The 23,560-nt window shown below is 42.2% G+C and overlaps 1 protein-coding gene across 1 annotated transcript in view; it reads right to left on the bottom strand.

Annotated features, from left to right (window-relative positions):
- The window catches only part of CCBE1 (collagen and calcium binding EGF domains 1), a 96,297-nt gene that overhangs the window by 16,735 nt on the left and 56,002 nt on the right, over positions 1-23,560 (bottom strand). The window contains exons 3-5 of the mRNA XM_079330628.1: positions 7,766-7,818; positions 2,490-2,624; positions 1,619-1,756 (exon numbers count right to left, since the gene is read on the bottom strand). Of these exons, the coding sequence (XP_079186754.1) occupies positions 1,619-1,756; positions 2,490-2,624; positions 7,766-7,818 (326 nt within the window). The remainder of the gene's footprint in view (positions 1-1,618; positions 1,757-2,489; positions 2,625-7,765; positions 7,819-23,560) is intronic.

Below are 23,560 nucleotides of genomic sequence, written 5' to 3'. Positions count from 1 at the left end.
TCTCACACTAAATTTTAAAATGAACCGTGAGTGCTCCGGCTGCGATGGAAAGCACATGCCGTGTTTCCTGGGCGGCCGCTCCGCAGGGATGCGGTGCAGGAACGGGGCTGGCCGCCGGGTGGAGCGTCTCTACTGCTGGTTCCTTGCACCTTCCTTTTCCTAGGAACGAGATACGGGCACGGCTCCTCATTCTCACCGCGTCTGAACATTCATTTATGTGGAGTACAGCGACGTAACTGACCAGAAAGCATCCTTCTTTACTCGGCATAGCTGATTTCGGAGATATCTGCAGAGGTGGTGGGTATTTAATTCCTGATTATCAGCTGGAACTGAGATTTCTATGTGCATTTCCATGCACATTCGGTGCAAAAATGGTGGTTTTCAAACAGTAGATTCGTCTCCATAACCTTGAATATTTTGAATGGTTGGTTATCCTGAATACTTTGGACATTACTGTATCAAGAAATTCGAGCTACCCAGAGGAAAAGTTAAAAAACATTCCGCATTTGTAAGGGGATTATCTAGGTTATATATCTTTCTTGTCACACACACAACAAACACACACATTACAAGGAAAAATTAAAGTTAATGGAGTGGCTCCAGTTACACATTTTCAGATGAAAATCAAAGTAATAAATTGCTCTGGCCATCCAGTGGGATTTGGATCACCCTGTGATACCACATTCAGGCATTAACAGATGAACCTGTGGTAAGTTGCCATTCATCAAAAGTTGTTGGGGTCTTTTTTCAAGAGCACTTTTCTCTTCCTTCTTTCTTTTTAAATTTTCATATCAGTATTTATTCTCTAGCATTTTAAATGCTGTAATTTAATAACTGGGATGAGGTCAAAACCTTAACAATTATTTATACACAGCACATGTACACACTTTGAACCAAGAGTGAGATGCAAGAACAAGCACTTACATTTATCCCTTTCCCATCACATTTCATTTTCAAAGAAGAAAAAGAGAAAAAAAAAGGTAAAAAGAAAAAAAAAATTGACCCCAGTCATGGGACACAGAAACTAATTGCGGGTCAGCAGCATTTGGTCTTAGTCAGTGTAATTTAGAAATTGATTTAAGCAAGGCTTGGAAAATGTCTTGAACTCCCAAGCACACATTTCTGAGCCTCCAAGGGCCAAGGGGCACTAGCCATCCAAACCAGGGCACTTGCTAATCTCAGATGTGGGTGTGTAAATGCAAATTATAGTTACTGAAATTATTTAATTAACAGGTGAAATTAGTGACATTTTTTGAGGTTCATCATCTGGTAAGACTTTTTCCTGTGTCTCCTTAGCTCTGGACCACAGAAAATCCAGGTTGGTATTGGAGCAAACTACGGGTTTTAGTAACTGGATCCAGCAGGAATGATCTAACTGAAGCTGTAACGATAAGTTTCATTGTTCAGCCATCATGCCTCCCTTTCCCCATCCTCCAGTGTACTTATGCATTGGAGGAGAGAATTTGGCCAGGCTGCTCCACAGGTGCCCAGCGAACAGCCCAGCTGCCCCAGGAGCCTCATCTACATTCCAGCTTCAGACCCCCAGCTCCAAGTGCAGTGTCAGGAGCAGTTCCTCTTCACAACATGCCCAAGACATTTAATCTGCACTAGCACCTGCCTTTATCTCCTTTGGTGCATGTCCTGCCATCCTCTTCCCGGACATAGCCTTCGTGACACTCGCACCTGTAGCTGCCCATGGTGTTGACACAGATCTGAGAGCACAGAGTCCCGTTGCTCGTGGCACACTCATCAATATCTGGAGAGAAGCAGAAATTAAAAATGTCCTGTAGCTGCAGGTTTCAGACCTCCAATACAATAGAAGACTTCCTTTAGAGGTAAAAAGAGATTTTGTGGTTAAACAAACAAGTAATTGCAGCACCGCAATTGCAATTGCAGCTGGTGCCTTTGGTCTGGAGCTCTGGACAAGCTGTATGATCATCATCATCATCATCATCATCATCATCATCATCATCATCATCACACCTGGCATTTTATCAGTGAACATTGCTCACCAGTCTCCTTGCAGTGAAAAGCTCACAAGAAAAGTTCAATCCTGCAAACCTTTCCCTTCCTGGCACAGCAAACCATGCAGGGCAGGGCAGGACTGGCCACAGCAGGGCCACATGTAAATTATCAGTCCTAAGTTATGTACTGGCCATTTGAACCAAACCCCAAGGACTAGTTTTAAGAATTATGCCTGGTGATAATGCTTCAATATTTAGAAAATATGGCTCACAACCTGCAGGAGAAATTAAAGGAAAAATTATGTCAGCTCAACATTTCAAAGTGTTTGGGTGTGTATATCTTGTAGGTAGTACCTCCCAGTAATTTCAGGGGAATCTAGATCTCTCAATTCTTAACACAGTTAACCCCCACATTTCTTCTGTAATAATATTGAGAATAAGGAAGGTTTCAGATCCAAACTGACTCCTAAAAGACCCAAGGGAGCAGGATAATCAGGGAGGAGCTCAACATGCTCATCTACCCACCCAGGCAGTAAGGCTTCTCTCTGTTCCTGTGCCTCTCCCGATCATAGCGATATCCAGGGTAGCAAGTGCATAAGACTCGCCCAAAATTATCTGTGCACTGCTGTTCACAGGGAGCTTCGGCACAGACATCGTAGTCTAAGAGAGAGAAAAACATGGTTAGGAAAAAGAACAAAGTCAGCAGTGGGATGATACTTAGACCTTTCACCTCTCTGCTAATTAAAATGGAGTTACATTGTTTTTAAGGACTGAAGGAACCTAGATATAAAACATTCATGAGACATAAGCAAAGGAATACATTAAAACTGTAATTGCTGTCCACAGCTTTTTAGGCTATTTCTTAAAGCTGTATTTTAAGCAAGGGTTACTTTAGCAGTTGGCAGAATTTAGGAATTCTTTTCACAGAAATATTAAATTACCTAAAACTTTCTTTTAGTTTTCTTCAACAGATTTTTAAATCTGATAGCAACATTTCCTGTGTAGAATACTGTGAAAAATTCTGAGGTTAACTGCCAAGCCAGGCAGAAGGTATATCACAAAGAAAAGTTAATTACATCACATGTTAATTGTTCAAAGCCAGATATAACCCTTCTAGCAAAGAGTGCATTGTAACAAACCCATCATCTCTCTTAATAGCTACAGTGTGCACATCAGGGTATGCCAGTGAAATCCCAAAAGACTGCAGTCCCTGTTTGAAACCCAAAGGAGGGAAAATCTGTTTCTAATTTCCCTGCTGTGTAGCAGCAGAACTGAAGCCTCAGGGATGGAGACCAGAGCAGAGTGGGGCTTGACCCACATCCCTGTCCTGTCAGGGGCTGGACGTGGCCCCTGGCATGGTGCTGGGGAAGAAGGATAACTCCCAGCTGTGGGTGTGAGGGTTTTGCAGCACCATGCTGGGTGTGCTGCAGGACACCAAGAGTGAAGGGGAATCTGGTGTCAACCGCAGCTCAGGCACAGCCTGCCCGAGGTCAGGTTTTACACCAAAGCATGTGGCAGTTTCTGTGACCATTTCAGAGAAATCAGCCTGCAGAGAGCATCCAGGTGGCTGTGACGACCCAGTGAGTGGGTACTGGGGCCACAGCAGAAATATCTCATCCATGCTCCAGACCAAACATGTCTAAACAAAATCTAAGCTGTTCAAGCAAGTTCCCAGCAAAGCACTGTGTTTCCATATACGTAATTAAAACTCATTATTGACTCACCCTAATGACTAGCAGAAACCTTTGGGTACAGCTGTTCCAAACAATTAAAATGAGCTAAGAGATGGCAAAGCAAATGAAAATACATTTTCTGTATGAAGTATAGAGAGCACACGGGCACCACTGGGGTTAAAAGTGACAGCATGCCAAAATACAGAAAAGCACAAAATGAGACTTAACAAGATGCTGTATGTCACACCAGAACCCCTTAGAAAAAAATGTACTATTGTAATAGATATACTGCTGTAATAATGCCAAGCATTCTGATTGTCACCTCCTAAATAATGGGCATAATTTCTTTCCTTCTTGCTTTGCAACTTGAAGTTTGTCCACAGTGCTGTGGTGAATGGCAAGGCTAGGACCCCCTGCAGTGACCAGGGTTCAACTGTGCAGAGTCATGAAATGAAAACACAACTCTTGCCTTCAAACTGTTCAGTCTGAGGGTAGTTTGGACTCTTTAGGTGATGCTGAGCTGTAAACTCCTGTTACATTCGGCACTACTGAACAATCTCAAATATAAAGCGTTGCTGATGTTTTTCCTGTGCATGGTTGCAATTTTTGTTTTCCACTGAAACAAAATCAGAGAGAGAACAGACTGATATGGAGGTGAAGATTCTGCTGCTTACCCAGTGTACCCACCCAGGTATGAGACTTGGCCTGTGCCATGTTCAGTTATTCAGAGACAAAACAAGCTCTGTCCTCCCTGTGCTTCCATGAATAGATGTGCCCTAACAAGATCAGAAAAAAGGGGCCATCTCCTATCACAAGCAGGAGTAACTATGCATAAACCTTTCCTAGTTTTCCTTTTCCCTAAGGGATGGAGGTGGCCCGCCTTGCAGTCTAGTCCCAAGATGAAATACCCTTGCAGACAGAAAGCTTTTTACTCATATCTAATCCAAACTCCTCTTACAGCCACTTAGGCCCATTATTTTTGTCCTCTTCTCCTCAGCCATAAAGAACAGTTTACCTTCCTCCTTGCAGCAAGTTTTCACATACCTAAAAACTCTTATCATGTCTCCCCTCAGCCTCCTTCTTTTCTAGACTAAACAATGCCAGTCCTTTTCATCCATCTGTTGCCATATTTTACATAACCCATCTTTGAACATCCTGCTCATGTCCACCTCAGCAGAGCTCCATCATGTCCACTGCCTCATTTACTTTCTCACAAAGCTGGAGAAGAGCTCAGGAAGTACAAATATCCCTGCTGGTGGTCTCACATAGTCAACCCAGATCACACAATGGTTGTAGCCAGGTCTCAGGTCCCAGAACTGTATCCCCAGGGCTCTGGTCCCTGGTTATATGATTTTTCTAGAAATAGTTCTTAGAACTGAGATGAAATTAGGCAAAAGCTGCTGCACCACACGTGTGTGCTCTGCAGAACTGGAGATGAACATTCCCTCCTGTGTTCAAACCCCTTGTTTGCCAGCTCAGCCTAAGAAATGTGGTTTGAGGATGAATCAAAACCATACAATGAGGATCAGGCTGTTCCAGACTTTAGGAAAATGAAAAAGCCAAAACAGAACAACAAATGTCTCTATATAAGTTTCAATAAACTCAGAAATTACAATACAACATGGAAAGTTGTACCAAGGAAGTTTTTGAAACAATATTAATGAGGAAAGAGCAAATCTGACTATAGTTCACCAGTAATAATTTACTCTGAATTCTTCCACAGCCAACTTGGGTAACAAACCAGCAGTAGACAGAGTGGTCTCCAAAATAAACTGCTCCATACTGCATCTGTCCCTTCTTCACTCTATGATGCCATGAGACAGCATTCAAGACTGAACTTGGCTGGAGCTGTGAGTCTCCAAAGCAAAGAAAAAGGAGGTCACACAGGAGAAAAAGGTGAGGAGTTAGTTTTTTTATCCACTTTGCACAAGAGGTGGAACAGGAAGAGATGCTATGGAGAGAATCAGACAGAAGTTACTCCACTCAATGTTTCCTGAGGATCATTGCTCCCTGCAGCTGAAATCCACAGTGAGAAAGTTAGGAAAAACAAATGAAATGCAGACTATAGAGGCATGGACTCATACTGTACTACACTGATTTCTGTTTCTTTTCAAGGACAGATGAAAAATAACAGGATGAAAACCAATAAAGGACATGGACAAAGCCACAAGCCTTTGGGAAAGAGTCTGTTTAAGAAACAGCTGTCCTAGAAGGAGATTGGTGTGTTCCTCAGGCAGCTATAAAAGGGTGGAAAAGGGAGGATCTATAACTCTGTCAACCCTCCTCCCTGCAGCCACTGCTAAATCATAGAGAAGACAGGGCTGGAACTACTTCTCACAGTTTCAATGTGCCAGTACTGGATTAAAAGGTGCAGATGTGCTCTAATGAACTCACATCTGTAATGCGTTTATGTGGCTGATTTGAGATATGGATTTCATACAGCTACTCTGTCAAGATTATGCCAAAACAATGTGTGAAGAGCCAAGTGATGTCTTGTAACAGAGTAAGGGAAACTAATACTTCAGTGAATCATGTTTCTCATCCCTTTACCAAGGGTCTGAGATTGTCTCAGATGTTATAGCAACTGCTGTCTCTGAAGTTCCAGGCAAAATACAGATAAAGCTGAAAAAGGAATGGAGAAACAAAGGGAGAGAGGCTGCAGCCAGCAGAGAATTGAATTAGAGGCAGAATCTCTCAGGTTACTGAAATGCATTTAAAAGACAGGATAAGACAAACTCAGCAGGCACAAAATAAAAGCTGCTTTCATAATCACCTAACATCTCAAGAGATGAAAATTAGAAGCCAAAGTAATAAATTGCCATGGCCTTCATTTTATTTTTGCTCCTATTAATTCTGCTGTATCCATTATAGTGAATAGCTAGTACATAAAATTCTTAAATTCACAGGAAAGCTGGAGGCCAGACTGTAGAGTCCTGGCTTCTTTCCACCCTGAAAAGATTCAGGATTTCTGCCTCCAATACACACAACTGCCTCCTCCAAGTGTCTGTCTCACACTGGAGCTGTCACCTGTATCACACAGGCTTAGACAAAAACTGATAGCAAAACCCTGGGATGAGGGACTCATCCCATGAGATGAGGGAGCACTGAGTGTGTGAGCACTGATTTCACCAAATCCTACCCAGCTCCTTCAGGCACAGTCATCATGAGCTGTTTCCCTCTTTTTTCTCCCTGCTCCCACTCCCACCAATCCACCAATTGTTTTAGTGTTTCTAGCTAGCAGCAAAGAAGACACAAATTAGAAACAACAACATCAACAAACCCACAACAAACCCACCAGAATTAGAGTTTGGGTTATAATCCCTGTGGGCTGGACACTGTAACTGAAAACCAGCTGATTCTCCAGTATGTTAATTTGTCACTTTTTTTTCCTGAAACATCACAGACATAAACGAGGAAAATTCTCAGACCAAATCAAGACTTTCCATATATCATCAAATGGAAGAATGTGTTGCCATAGATCAAATTTTTAACTTGCTTTTTGTAAACAGAAAGTTTACTAGCATGTAGTCTCTGAACATTTGCTCCTGCCTGGTAGCTCCTGTGTTCCAACAACTTCAGAATCAGTTTTATCCAAAACAGAGCCATTTTTACTACTGCATGAACTATCCTGATTAAATCTACATCTTCCTTGGCCCCTGGTGACAAGGAAACCATGGGAAATTAAAGGCAGGACTAACTCACCTGCTCACCATCTCCCCTGACTTGCACTGACAAGTCAATCTGTACCAGATCCGAGGGATAAAAGGGGAAAGCCATCATCCATGGAAAGTGTCTGGGTGCACAGAGTGCTCCCAGCTACCCAGCCAAGGGCAGAACACGCTCCCCTGTCTGCAGTGCAGCAGGTCATGGCACAGGATCTGTGCAGCCACGTGAACTTATGGGAGGATCGAGGCTTGGCATGCTAAGCAGAACTTTTGGAAGATGTTGATCTCTTTATTTTCCCAACAATTTCTGGGAAACAGTTCCTCCCCACACTGATACATGAGATATGACCAAGCCTGTGCTTATGTCAGGTTGCTCTTTCAAGCAGACAATGTGGAGAAGAGGGCAGATGGGGAAGGACAAATGCATGGGGACATGATGTGTAAGAACAGTGAAATCACATACCTTCAGGGATGCACTGTCCAAGAACAAACTTATAACCCTTACAGCATTTTTTCCTGAAAAACAACAAAATAAATAAATGAATAAATAAATGTATTCTCTATAGATTGGTGTTGCCTTTAAAAACAGCCATAAGTGGATTGTGGATGTGATGAACCAAACAAGACAAGGATCCTGAGCAGCTGGAGTTCAGCACTACAAAACACAACAGGGAAATGCACCACCTGGCCCAGGAGGGATTTCACATGGACCATGTCCAGTCACCTCAGCAGCCTGGGGCAGAGTACCCCAACACTGACCCACCCAACAACTCAAGCAAATTCTAAAAATTCTGCTCTCTTGTGTTGTCTGGACAGCTCAGTACTGTTTAAATACATAAAACTCAGATCATCATTTTCATGGTACAATGAAGGGTGTTTTCAAATATCTGTCATTACAACGTAAACCTGCAGGAAGGGGTAAGTCTTAGTGAGAAGTATATAGCAGATAAATGTTATCAGTAATTTCTCATCTTCTAATAAACCTGGAGGGGGTAAATTAAATATATTGTGTATTTCAACTGGTGCAAGAGAGAGTATCTTATATTGTCTGAGATACTCTTATGGAATATCTTACATAAAACTGCAGTATTGAGTCAATAGGATCAGCCAGTTCATATGTGCCTATGATATGAACAAAGTCTGAAAGCTGAGAAATTACTGTTTCTGGCACACTGGCCTATAATGACATTTAGGCATCCAGATAAACCTGCTGGTTTTCTCTCTAGGCAGCAAACCACATCAAGTCACCAAGGCTCCCAGCAGCACTCAGGAGCTTTTACAAATGGCTTTGTCCTTTACCACCCTGAGAATCTCCCACTACATGGCCCTGGTGACTTTCAAAGGGTCCCATATTGATGACTACCAGGACTGCTTAAAAAGAAAAAACTGCTGTTCAGTGCTTTATTACGTCAAGTATTCACGAATCTGAGGGGAGATACACCTTAGTATTTTAAAGTTTTCACAAGTTTTTCATGCTTTCTGGACATGCTGAAATATCTCCCAAACTGGGAAACCAGTCTTTTCCTTTGACTCAATAACCAATGTAGAAGAGTGCTAAAGCCATGTCAGTCAATGACACGACACTGCCCTGGACAACATGTAGCCATTATGTTGAATTTAAATCAACTATCAGTTGCAACTGGCAGCTTAAAACAAACAATGCATTTCTCCAAACAATGTATAAACAAATTTTGGCTCCATATTTTACCCTCTTCCAAAGATTAGTTGGAATATAAATTATGCTTAATGAGTGCTGAACATCTGAAGAGGAAGCCTTGCTTTGTTATGCAAACAGTGGTGCCTCATTAGACCTCTCTGCAAACACTGCTGTGAAGTTTTATCTACAAGACAAACAAATGCAGGAGGAATGAGTTCAAAGGTGCTTTGGGGAGGCTGTTCATATGCTGCAAGCCCTACTGATGGCTTTCCAAGAGCACATTGGTCTCTTCCTGTCTGCAGAGGAAGAGAGGCTTGCTTGTAGCTGCTCTTCAGAGGGAGACACAGCCCAGCTTGAGAGGGCCAAGAGATGAGCAAGGAGAGCAGCACATCCCTGCCATGAGATGCTGACCTGTGGGGTTGTGTCAGTCAGAGCTAACCAGACACAGGGAGCAGCAACTTCCATAATTCATACCTTTCTCCGTGGCATTCCCACCTTCTCTTCAGGTTTAGGACCACTAAGACCTGTGTCAGCAGATGATGTGATAACCTGCTCCTGAGTAAGGGGCACCTGCTGGGAACCTTGCAGGACTTGTCTTTCTCCTCTCAGCTTGTCTGGTGGTGGCTTTTGGCTGGGCACATTGGCATTCTTGTGGCTAAAGTGAGGTTTTATCTGCCTGTCTGCATTCTCTTGAAAGCCAATCCACTTGCCCTGATCAAACCCTTCTCCCACAGCCGTACATTGAGACCCCACCACACACCAAGTTACAGACATTAAACACTGCCCTGGCACCCTGATATTACCCCAAAGCAAGCACAGTTTTGTGCTTTAGTTTTCACTTAAAACAACCAGAAAGTCACATTCCCCTGGCTGGTACCCAAGTGTTTGCTGAAATCTCTCTCTTCAATGAGTTCTTGCAGCAATGGTTTCCACAATGGGATGAGATGGTTTTGAGAAATGTTTCCCTTGTTTTCAGTGTCCCTCAAATTTTTGTTTGAATTTTCCCAAGCCTTTCTGGTAAGGAGATTTTGAAATATTTTCTCTAAATACATGAAGATTTTTCTGCATTGGGAAAGTTTAAAACCATACTTAAAGAAGTGTTTAAAAGAGGGATACCCTTCCTTCAGACTGCATTCCAGAAACAAATTCCCCACATTAACTCAACTCTTCCTAGTTGAAAGTTACAGATCTCTGCATTAGTTCAGCCTGTACTCTTATCAGCATGATTTTGCCAGGGAAACTGCTACTTTAGGGTTAATGCAGAGGAAATACAATACCTGTTTCTCTGAACATTACACTGCAACCCTGGGATTCCTGCATGCTTTAGCTTTCTACATTCTTAGAGTGAAATCTGTCAAAATGATAGACACATGAGCATTAGCAAAGGCATTTTAATAGCAACACTCATTTTCAGACGTACAGGTCCAGGCTGACATATCTAATCAACGTTGCACAGCAGCAATCTTGTTGTACATAATGAGAGGTAAGAAGGGGTTCCTGCTGATAATTTTAGCTACTGGATAACTTTCAGCAAGGTGGTTGCTATGCAGCTGTGAATGTGGCCATGCATGAAACACAAATACACGACTGTGTAAGGAGCTCCACCACTAAAACCTGGATCTCTGGGGAAATTAGGTTGATTTGTTAACCTGACATTTGGTTTACAAAGGATGAAGCTTCTGGCAGACTTTTATCTGTTACAGCTTTTAATGGAGTACTTAGCAATTAAAACCATAGGGCACCATGATTTTGATTAATGCAATATCCAGCTTTTGTGGTTGTAAGAAAATCTGTAGTGATAGGGACACCCCCAAAAGTCAAGTCACCCCATTTTTTTCCTGGTGGGTAGCTGCTGGAGAAGCAGGGAGATATTGTGTTCCTCCCCTCTGCTCTGGAGATAGAGATGCTTCTGGATCACTCAATGTGGAAAGATGGGTTTAGGGTCAAACTTCTGATATGAATAAATATATCCATGGCTAGGCAAGTGGCATATCTACATTTTTTTTCAGGATTTGTGGCTTATTACCTTTCAAACTGAGGCAGGGCCTGAGCTTTCCAGGAGCTCCCCTGTGTCCATCCCCCATAGGACCCCCAGAGTGCCCCACACACAGGGGTGCAGCAACACAGTACCCCTGCCCCATCCTGCAAAGCAGTAGCTGCTTGATAGCATCGCCTCAGACAGGCTGGACAAGAGGCAAGATGAGAGGAATGTGGCTTAATTAAGCCACTGCTTTATTAAGTTAGCTTATCTGGCAGCTATCAGCAGTAACTCATCCAGCAAGGACCATGTTTTTTTTCCCCATAATTGCTTCCACCTGGCACAGAGCTGCAGCCACCCCAGCCCCTCTCCTGCTCTGCATGGGACACGGCAGCAACACCGGAGACACCGAGCAGGCTGAACCCAGAAAATAAACACACTCTGTGAGAGGGGAGGAGTCACTCAGGGTCCTACAGCTGCTGAAACCTTCAGAAATGCAAACAACAACAGGATAAACATTTGAAATTATAATTAACCTGCATCTGTCTGCAGTTACATGGCAGTGAGTTGGGTTAGGACAACAGCTGCTCTGTGCATTTATTGAGGTTTTGGAGAGGCAGCTCTAAAACTGCCACGAGTCATGTTAAAAAAATTACAAATGATGCATGAAAAAAGGGAATGCAAAGGGGAAATGCAGAGGGAAGAAGAAAAATACAAGTTTTATACTGATTCCAGACTGAACATAATATGTTACGGAAGCTCTTGCTAAAGATGTCAAAAGTAGAAAGAGAAGAGTTTGCTCCAAGAAATATCTGCCTCCTAGGAGTAAAGCAGACAGAGAAATCTCTATGTTGAGCCTGAAAGTGAGTTCTCAGGATAAAATATTGCCCTTACTTTATCCCTAAAATGATGACAGGCAATCGGTCTCTGGGCTGACTCCTCCCAGACAGAGGTAGCTCAAGAGGAGAAATGTTACCTCCCATTCTCTGGGCTGGGACAGCACACATGGACAGTTCCTAGAGCTCAGCAGAGCCCTGAGGTTATGCCACTGGAAGATGCAGCAACTCCATAGGTGGTCAGGCAGGTCAAATCCCTCATTTCCAAAACACTCTTTCTGACCTATGAATGTCAGATAAGCTGCAATTTAGGGAGTAAAAGAGATGCTTAAGATTTTATGCAGATTTAAATAGATCAGCAATTTAGGGAGTAAAAGAGATGCTTAAGATTTCATGCAGATTTAAATAGATCAGCACTGTTCTTTCAAGTTGGTGCTGGTAGAAAGCAATGATAATACACTCAAGAAATGTCTTTAAAAAATCAATTTCCTATTGGGAAAGCAGAGAACTTCTATTTTAATACCAGACTTTTTCAGCCAGAATCATAACTTGAACTCAGAAGAACTTGTGCTGTCTTCTGGAGACCTGAATTAGCAAAGGCCACGGCACAGCATTTTTAATTGCCTGAAGGGTCTTTGTTAAATCCCTCTCCTTATTGTTCCTGCCTGGTGTTTCTTTTCTGATCACCCCAGCTTTGAGAAATATATGGCATAGAAAAAAAATGCAAATATAAAATACAGAAATGAATAATTAAATATCATTTAAATGATTATCTACTTCCGTAAATGCAAGCCAGCAAGGTGCACTAAAAAAAAAAAAAAAGCCTAATACAGACTACCAGTAAACTCACTTTTCTCCTATATGAAATCCAAATGAGCAACAGGTTTGTCTGCTGAAGCACAGACAAAGCCCATCTGCAGCACAAGTGCAGCAGCTCAGTAGCTGTGCACAGTTTCACTGTAATTCACATGCAGAGAAGATTTATGTCAACATGGTGTAAAACTGAAGCAATGCTCTTTATTTTGTTTGCCTTTCTGTGGGACACATACCGAAATCTTGAGTAAGAGGGGATGGCCTCCCTGCAGACACTTGCTCAGCATACACTTTGCCATGATTTCCAGACTTAGTCCTTTTTCACAGTTTTGTAAAGAGATAATTTATGTTCACACTGGGTGTAATGCAAGGTCCAAGGCCAACCCAAGCCATTCATGTCATCATCCCAGCTGAGGGTGAATAACTCAAATACAGTGAAGTCTCCCAGTGCTGTAGCACCTATGACTGTTGTTTGTACCTGTGTGCTTCTTTATTTCTCTTAACTGACTGATCAGAGCAGGATTTGCCTGAACAACCTTGTGGAACTCAGACTCCTGAGAGCAAATCACTGCAACTTACTAGCTGATTTCTGTAGAAGTAAAACTTTCAGTGGTAAAAGCATTGCATGAATCTGAGTCTTGTTTCTGGTTAGCTATTAAAGTAAAATAATTTTGCCCACATATAATGGTTTTCTTTCTCTTACGTGGGGGGAGAAAAAAGCGCCCTGCTATCTGCTATTTTGCTCAACTCTGGCTATTAAGACAGATACCAGAAATGAAATCACATTCCAGTCATTGCTAATGGGAAGGTTTTGATAAGATTCACAGTTCCTGGACTCCTCTTGTGTGAACACAAGCCAGGGACCAGATCCTCCCCTGGCAAAAGCCACATACCTCTCTTGACTCCAAGGAACTGTGCCAGTGCTTACCCTGGGAGACCCTGACTGATGCTCTTGAAAGGTTTCAGACACGCTCCTTGGCTGCTCCTTACTGTTAACTGACCCCTCCCCTCCTCAAAGTTCTGTTTCATGTCATCTTTTTATGGCCAAAGGGATTTTTATGGTGGTGGAGCATAAACTGTAGTTCCTTCTTCCCAGAAGAGACCTTCCAAACCAGTATGATGGTTTACAGCCTCTGCAGAGCACAGTATTTGTGAATGCTTGAAGTTCATTCCAATATAAAACAGAATAAAAATATTTTGAGGTGTGGAAGAAGCCCTCTACATGGAAATCAGTGAGGCTGACATGCATGAAACTGAAAGATGCACTAAAAACAAAACCTCATAGATCTGACAGCTTTAGCCACCAATAAAAAAGTCTGTTCTTTCCATGCGATACCCTGGGCCTCTGTTCTCCATGGGCACAGTGCAGGATGCCTCTTCCCTTGAGGTTTTGCTTAAGTAAATGAGATGTGGCTAGGTATTCACAAGAGGTTTCAAACAACATCAAAGCAGGCAGACTATTTCCCCAGCTCAACCCCCTGAATTAGCAGATCAGCACTCCCAGGAGACCATCTTTTTTAGAGCTTCAGGATGCAGAGAAAGGGGTTGGTGTGAAAACCCTGCAGGCAGTCATACCAGAAAAACTTTCTCATGAGCTTCTGCTCACTGCAGAAAGAGGTGGCAACTAAACCTCCACCTTCTATCTCTCTTTTGTGCAGAAAAAAAAAGTACCTTTGGAAATGTTTCTTGTGATCCTCCCTTTCAATGTGCAGTGAAACAAAAAGATATTGTTGGGATTTCCACCTGAGCCATATTCTCCCTTGTTGGCTCCTGGCTCAGCCAGAGCCTCGGGCACAAGAACAGGCTAATCAGCATCTTTTTTCTGCAGACCTACTGGCAGCACTGGTAATCATCAGGGCCTGTGTCTCACTTAGCATACCAGTGTCCAAAAATGACTTAATAAAGGTCTGCCTGCGAATGCCCCCTAAGGAAAAAGGGAAAGTCTCAGCAGGAAAAATGTTACACAACTTTGAAAAGGTAATGACCTCGGCTGCCACTGGAAAAGCCATTTGTTGGATATTTTACATGCATGTAAACATCATCCTTGAAATCACATATGAGATTCCTTCAGAGCTAGACTGTACTTTCTTCTGTTCTTTCTTGGATTTTTACTTCATAGTTGTTTTTTTTCTTAACACAAGGGAATGCTCATGTGGTTTATCACTAGACAACATGTCAAAAATAGAAGAATGATTAAATAAAAGGCTTTTGACTGTTTTCATCTGCTTAGGCTCAGCTTTATATACATGCTGTCAGCTTTGTCTTGCTCTCTTTTCTAACAAATTTCTTTTATTTTCTGGCATTGTACCAAGAAAATGATTTTGTTTAGTTTTGCAGGTGAAGTTGGTATGGATTCTGCAGAATCAAGTCAATGTTTGACAGGTATGAAATCTGAGGGGAAGAAAAAAAGGAATTTTATACAATGATAGCACTGTTTGCATTTAATAAAAGGTCTAATGAACTGGCAAAGTATAATGCATCCTCATAAATATATAGTCATCTCTACAAACAAGTAGCCTTCTAAATAACCAGTTTAAATGATCCAAGATTAAGCCTGAGTTTTAAAATAACTCACTGACTTGAGATCTAAAGCAAGAGAATTGAGCAAAAGCCTTTTTTTCCACCATCTATGACTTCCAATTAGAGGACTGCAAGCCAAATTTCCTTCCAAGTCTGTAAGTAGTATGTTTTGCTGATGGCACACATTCAATTATTTATCTAACCTAAGGTGAGCCAGAGTACAGGACTAATCACAGCACATCTGTCCTGTCTCTTGGATTTTTTAAAACTTCCATGACTCTTCATTTTGTAGCTCCAATTTCCTACCAAGTATCCATGTGAGATAGAGAGTAATAAATTCCATTTCAGGAGGGAAGGCAGATCCAGAGCAGCGCTGCGAGGAGCTGCACTCGCAGGCTGGCTGCTGTGTTGGTGCTCGGTTGCTGGAGTCAAACAGCAAAAAATTGCTGGCAAGCTCTCAGACTTACTGAATCCACTCCAATGCAGCCCTGTTTATATAGCATCTTTCATCAACAAGATCACAAAAATGCTGCATAAGCAATGTCTAATAAACTCCTTTCGATAAACAGCAAGAGGAAAGCGCCTTTTATGCACGCATGCACAGAAAAACACATCACACAATTCGTGCCAGGAGGTCCAATCTCTAAAGCTGGATCTCCAAACAGGACATAAATCCCAATTAACCTTCAGAGACAAGCTAGTCACTCCGTCTACGTTTACTTACTGGTGTGCTGATATTAAAGGGCCTGATCCTGGCTCTGCTGCAATCCCTGGCAGCTTTGCCAGGAACAGTGTCAGATTGGGAACAGGCTCCAACCAAAGCTCAGGATGGTGGATGAGGACAGGCTCAGCTCTGAGATTGTGCTACAATTGGACTTCTGGGAAGAATAGTTCCAGACCATCACTCTGACATAAACTTGATCAAGACTTGCTGACATTTGTCTTTGAAACAGTTGCAAGACTCTTCCTGATTTTGATAGATTTGGGATGTGACTTGTATCACTGCTCCTGTACTCCCCTCTAAGAGTATCTCCATCTATAACATCCATTTACACCTTAAACTATCCATCTACACTAGACACAGACCCAGATATTTATTCCAGATATTTCATATATCTTTAAATTTGTTTTTGAAAGGTTTTTGAAATTCCATTCCAGGAAAAAGGTAAGCAAATAAGTCCAGCCAGGCTAACACTTTCAAATTAAATAGTCTAGAAGTGTAGAGAGCCAAACACAAAGCCTTCAGCTAGTAAGGAAATCAAATAGCATGGAAAAGCACTTGAAGATAGATACATCTTTGAGCACCTTAATCTCTACACTGGCTCTCCATGATGTCCAGAAGACACTGTGGTTTCCAGCACTTGGCTGGAAACTGAGATCAGGAGGATGATTTCTGCATCTGGAAACTCTGCCTCTCTGTGGAAAGCTCATAGTGAAGGAACAAAAGACACACAGGACATGGGGGCTTATGTAGGTTGTTCCTGATTTCTGGGACAATGTGAAAATATCTATGGCCATTCTCCACATCTGCAAATAAGGGGTATGTGATGGCTCCTCTTTTCAGAGCACATTTTGTGCAAAAGGCACAGCAGTCTAATTTCATACACTGTGAATTGCAGAAGGATGCTTAACAACTCCTTATGCCTAAGGATTTTTATCCTTCCAGAACTGGCTTTGAGTCACTGGGGCACGACCCTGCATCAGCACAGCCGAGGGGATTTTTCAAGGCAAGATTTCAGCCAAGTAACAGAAACAAAACCCCCATAATTTTAGAAAAACAGCATAATTTGAGTGGCAAGGGACCCTTGGAAAGCTTGTGGTCCAAGTGCACCTGACAGCAGAGAACTGCTCAGAGACTTGCCCAGATGAGTGTTGAATGTCTTCAGGGAAGGAGATTGCCTCACTTCTCTGGGACCCTCTTCCAAGTGCTTAACCACTTCACTGCCCATTTCCCCCTTTATATCTGCTTAAAATGTCCCTGCTGCAACCCATGCCTCTTGTCCTGTGTTGTTTTGCAGTGCACCTCAGATGAAGGTCAGCCTTCATCTTTGTACTCCCAGCACATCTTCCCTGTAACTCCCCATTAATTAGTGGCAGACACCAATTAAATTCACCCCTCATCTCCCTCCCCTCCAGACTGAGCAAACACCACTTTGCATTCAAAATTCCTTAGGCTCCCCTTGAATACAATGTGCTCCAGCCCCTGAACATCTCAGCTCCAGCTTATTGATGAGAGTATGAAACTGCACATAATCAAACCAAAAAGTAACACTAGCAGGTACTCTTTAAAAATAATTTTTTAAAAAGGATACAAAGAAACAAAAAACTAAATCTAGAGGAGGGAAAAAAGGGTGATCTGCTGAATTGCAGTTAAATGACAGCTTTGATCCCCTATCACTATTTTCTCTTCCCACTTAATTTCCACAATAGAAGTTTAAAAGAAAAAAAAAAAAGACAAAAAAGGTAGTAAAATTTGGAGGAAATACAAACAATGCTATTCTTTTTCATTAAAGTATTGTCAAACAGAAGAGTTTGCCAGTTATCATCACTATCTAAGCAACAAGAACTTAAAGCTGTTTTTTTGAATATAATTTCAACATCAATAGCAGCAATGGAATTAAGTTCTTAGTGTAAGCTCTTGGAAATATCTATAAAGACACTAAAAAGATAATATTTCAAGAGTGTTTCACTGATCCAGATGTTTCTCTCTTTTCCCCCTCTGTTTTATTGTTCCCAAAGAAGATCTTATAAATGCTGAAACTGCTTATTAAGTATACAGACTTAATGAATTGGACAAGGGAAGAAATAATTCTTAACATAACATGTTCACAAGTCAGACCCATGTTTATTGTCAATGGAGATGATAGCAAAATACTCTCTATGCTCAAAGTAGTTCTGTTAGGACAGAATCTGTCTCCATGAACCATTTCCAGCATACCGAAAAGATTAATTTCTAAGACAACGCAGTATGAAAGTATCTTGAATTATGTAGTGATGCTGTACCATGGCCCCAGTGCCAAGGTTTATTTTTAGAGCCACACATCTGCAGGTTATTTATTGCAGGATGGGGTGGATGGAGTGAATCCTTAAACAATTTCCTAAGTAGGGAAGCATTACTGGAAGGAGCAGTTGTTTATGTGGTGTCACTGGGAGGCCTGGTGTCTGGGATGCACCAGTGGTGTCAGAGCTGCCTGGGCAGCTGACACTACTCCACTCGAGCTGCAGTCAGCAGACAGGGGGAAGTTCACAACCAGCTTTTTGATGTGGCACTCAGCTCCTCTGGCCAGACCAGGAATGCCATCCAGCCATGTGATTTTGGAACAGAGTGCAGTGCCCTCTCAAAGCCAGTGCATCCTGCTCTTTAATTTATAAGCAAATGAGTGGCACTGTGACAGTTCTAAACATAAAAAACAAAGTTTTTTCAGAAACTTCCCTGCATTTCCTCACCACGCTGTGTCCTACACAGGGCTCAAGTTTCAATCCAGCCTGAGCCAGTCAATTACCTGTCAGCAGGAGCAACCACACCATGCCCTAGCTGATCAAACCACAGCTCTACTCCCAGTTTTTATTGCCTAATTTAATGGGACTGGCATTGGCTGCTGCTCCTCGTTCTCATCCTGCTCCTGGAACATGGTTTTAGCTCTGAATAACCTACTGAGGTTGAACACAAGGCTTCTGTGAGATGCTGAAATGCTATTGAGACTTCACACCTTCATTTTGCTCTGTACACTTGATATTTGCAGCCATGTTCCTGCAGCAGCTGAAAGATTCTCCCCCCACCAGTCCCTTCTAACCCACTCCCTCAAAAATAGGGATGAGGTCTGCTACCAAGCATGACACTTGGGCAGCCTGAGGCAGGATGAAGAAGCATTTTGCTCTGGACAGCTATGAAACACTGAGAGCAAAGAGGCAGAAATGAGCCAAAGGAAGTGGACACTGCTATGGGGCAAAATCTTGCTGCTGGGGCAGAGACTTTTGATAAAGGCAAAAACTCCTAGGCTGTACAAGGGAGCTGAGAGGAAAGGTCACAAACACAAACCTGGATCCTCTCATCCTCAGATGGGCAGTGAAGATGTGGTCCTGAGCTGGTGAGGATTACTTGTGATGGATGCATGGAGAGTCTTGAGCATGATGAACTGTGAAGGAAGTCTGATGGCATGCAGCATTGTGCAACTGCCCTTGTATTAACTACACCTCTCATTAAAATGGGGTCATGTTTTCAGATACTGGTGCCTGCAGGCACACACCAAATTTGTAATACAAAAATTGCATTACACCCTTTCCTAAGACTAATGCACATTGGGGATGTCTGCTGGAGCTGTTGCAGCAGTTCCAGTTCCAGGCAGCAATTCAGAGTTGTAAGTGCTGGAGGGACCCTGGTATTTGAAGCATCAAAATGTGCTCAACATTCGGGCTCAGAAGCTAAAAACCTGTGACCGGTCTAAGAACAGAGGTTATTGACCAATTTGCCCAGGAAGATTGAGTAGGCCTCTCAGTTCGCCACATTTCATCAGGTTTCCCCTCCCTGCAGACCACCCTGGACAACCAACCCAGTTGTGACATTCAGTGGTTTCATCTGTGACCACAAGGTCCTTACAACTCACTTGCAAACGTTTGTTTTCTTCTAGTGATGGGACTTTGCTTTGTCTGCCTTATTTCCATGACCCACAATGAGGGCAAACATCCTGCTGGGTGTCAGTTTTAAGATGTGCTTGCTGCTGGTCATGTTCTTGTTTCCCTTGTTTCCCCATGTCTCCCCATCACTCTGCCATGGCTTTTGGTATTTCTCTCACAATGTCACTTTTTTGTTGGCCAGTTTTGGTGGTCTGGGTCAGGCTGGTATTTTTTGGCAATGCTTAGTGCCACATTTTTTGTTCTTCCTTTACCATTAGTACATTTAAGGTATTACAGCATAAATATCTTGCTGCTGTAATGCCTGTTCATACCTGGAAATATGTGGAAGAATGGTCTTTGTGGAACCTACCTGCACAGCACTCACTGGAATGGCACCATAAACCTGACAGCTGCTACAACATGTGCCTTCATCTCCGCTAATGCTTTATTCTCTATACAGTATTTAAACATCTTTTTCATATCACAGCAGCCATGGCTGAGAGGAGGCCCAGGACAAACCATGATCATTGCCATGGCAAGAGTCATCACCTTCCTCTAAACAAGCCACTAGGGAAAGTTTGGGTGATTTCTTTCTATTAATTTATACTTCTCTACTATGTTTCATAATGTGTCATTACTAAACTTCCAGAAATTTTCAAGCTGATGTTGCACTTAAACAAATAAATACAGAGTGACTGCTGAGGAAGTGTAGGAGATAAGAGAGCAGTGTATTTTTTCTGACTGGCTTATCATGACTGGTGTGACTGTGGGTGACAGTAACTTTGGCCCTCTAAGAGTAAAATTTAATTCCTCCTGGGAAGTGCAAGTTGTGTCCAAAAAGTGTTCTTGCAGGTAAACACACTGTACACTCAAGGCATCTGTCTGTGCTAGCCTGTGAAAACAATGATGAATTTAGCCCTGAGGCTAAACCAGCATGAGTAAAAACAAGATTATAACTGAAGTTACATATATATTTAGAAATATAAATGTAAATATAAATATAAATACAAATATAAATATATTGCATTATAATCTAACATAATAGTATAGATTCATACATCAGTATATCCATTTTGTGTTTCTGTTCCTCTCAGAATGTACATTTTGTATCACTTTGTACTGCTTCTAGATTACCACCAGTTTTTCTAAATGTAATACCTGTGCATACCTGTCTTTGAGTGCACTGTTCACACCAGAGTACTTTTGTAGAGATAGTATTTTATGCAGACTAAAACAAACTAGTTATTTGCTTTTCTACTCTATTCACAAGTTGTTTTTTACTTCTGAGACACTCCAAGGCAGAAAACCCAACATTTTTACAGGCTGAGATATCAATCTGATTCTGTAAAGCTGTTTGAAAGCACAATAATATAACTGGCGCACTATAATATATTTGGAATAAAGGTTTGGCATGAGCTGTAAAGCAAACTCCCCCAAACCCATGAGTGCAAGCAGCAAAGTGAAATCAATATGGTGTGCATTCCTTGAGAAATTTCATCTCAGTATGGATTTTTTTCCCCACCTTTTCTATTAATGAAGTGCTTGTTCATCAATGTTACAATCCGATGGGCACAGTGTGTATTACAATCTCACCATCTGCATCATTTACATTCCCAAATGTAGAATCTCAGCCAGATGTCTGACTTATCTCCAAGACTTCAGACATATGGTTTTCATTTAAATGAATCACAGTACTAACAGAAATCCAGTATCTATTATCTGTCACAACTGCAGATAATAACTCAAAATAAATTTAACTTGAGCTTTTTATTGTTGCCCACATAGATACTTCTGTGGATGAATCTCCTAAAGCACAATAATAAAAATCAAATGAAAGTTAAGGCAGAATAGTTTCAGATTCTATTGTAAGCAGAAGAAAAATGTGCAGCCTTTAGTGACATAGAGATCCTGAAGAAATGCACAACACTGAGAAACAATTCAATGCCAGGACATTAGGTAACCCTAAGCCATATTCTGTTAATGCCTTTAAGGGTCCAGCAAAACCCAATGCACTGGTGCTCAGCAATAATAATTGCCATCATGTGTGTGGGGGTTCATAATCTGAAAACAGCATCACACTCTCCTGCTGGCACACAGAACTTGAAGCTTCTACTCAGAACTTGTGTGGTGTTTGCTGGCACAAAACTATCCATTTGAAATAAAATGTACACATCCATTTAGAAATGTGTTATGTTACATATTTTGCTCTGACTGGACTTTTGGATCTTTCCATACTCTTAATTAGCACTGGTACTAGTAATAATATGTTTTTGCTTCCATGATGTTAACCACTAGGGTATGAATGCTGCAAATAGAAACTAAGTTCACCATGAAGAAAATGGATAGCTCCTTACTTAGATTTTTTTTCTTCCCACTTGGATAATTCTATGATTCTAATTCTTTAGATTTGCTACCAAATAAACACCACTCTTTACTTTTCACAGAAGAGAATTACTGATGCTTACACTAGATTGACATCAAAATGTGCCTATTATGGACTAGAATCCCATATCCTTATGGAAACCCTGAACAATAATTTCTGACTGAATATTTTCAGCTATGACAGGATGCAAGGATGAGGACAGAGTTCTCCACATTAGCACATTGTGAGTACAGGAAAATCAAAGCAGTCACATTCTTTATTGTAACTGTACACAATTTTCTGTGAAGTAGATGAGTTTCATATCAAAACCACCGTGTCAGCATGCACAGGCACAAATGTGTCCAAGTACAGGTGCCTCTGTCTTCTTCAGGGAGTGACAGATGCTTCTGGAGAGCATCTCAGCCTGGCAGTGGCATGGCAAAGCTCCTAACCCCAGTGACTTGAGACATGTATGCAGAGAAAACCTGGGCTTTAATGCTGCAGTTTTCACCAGAGCTATATAACTCTTTTAAACTCTTTCAGAGCTTGGCTCCTGTGAAATGTGGTCAAAGGCCACGAAATGATGCAATTTGCACCAAAACCAAGAGGAGGAGGTGGCCCCCTTGCTCACTCTGCTGACAGTCTCCAGCCACATCTCTTCTGGGGTGGGGAGACCCCACAGAGGCACCTCCTCAACCCTGAGCACCCCCATGCTCAGATGCATCATCCCGTGGGAGGCCGGGTGTGTGCCTGAGGTTTGACAGCCAAGCATTGTGAACCCAGAGTTCCTCCAGAGAGGGGTCAGCCTTGAGGGAGCTCTTAGGGAAACTCTGTTTGCAGAGCTGGAGACAAAGGCAGCCGCCCCCTCAGCTGTGCAGCTCCTCTGACTCTCCCTGTGGATTCAGCTGTTTCGTAAGCCAGGGAGAGTGCAATACTAAAACATCATTGCATTTGGACCTCTCAGGAAACCCTTCCAGAAATGGAACTGGAAAAAAACTCCAGGCTACAATCATGTAATTAAATGCTGAATCACAACAGAGAACCACAGAAGTCCAGTGAAAATTGTGCTGGCATGTGGTTAACGCTGGCTTTTCTTCATCTGTGAGTGCCAAAACCCTTTGTACGTTCACAAGGTCACTGTCATGTGCAATGGTGACTTTATTTGCTCACTGTTCCCTGCACACTAAACTCTCAGTTGCTCAAAGCCACCAGAGATTGTGCTTGTCTCTCTGTACTTTTACAGCCAATGCCCTACTTAACTACTGCATGCGCCAGAATGTCAGAATGTTTGAATGATGCAGTCCTGCAGAAGATGGGGTTAGAGCACCACAGTGAGATACCACAGACTGCTTCTAGAGCTCAGTACCAGCCCTAAGATGGGACTCTGCACCATCCAGCAGTGCTGGTAGTAGATGTCTAAGAGAAACCACCTGCAAAACACATGCACGGGTAGAAACCGCCACTCCAGCCTTCGTGCC

Source organism: Erithacus rubecula (assembly GCF_903797595.1).
Source record: "Erithacus rubecula genome assembly, chromosome: Z".
In the NCBI taxonomy this organism is placed as follows: Eukaryota; Metazoa; Chordata; class Aves; order Passeriformes; family Muscicapidae; genus Erithacus; species Erithacus rubecula.
The sequence above is the reverse complement of the archived record's forward strand: the minus strand, read 5'-3'. Positions and strand labels throughout refer to the sequence as shown.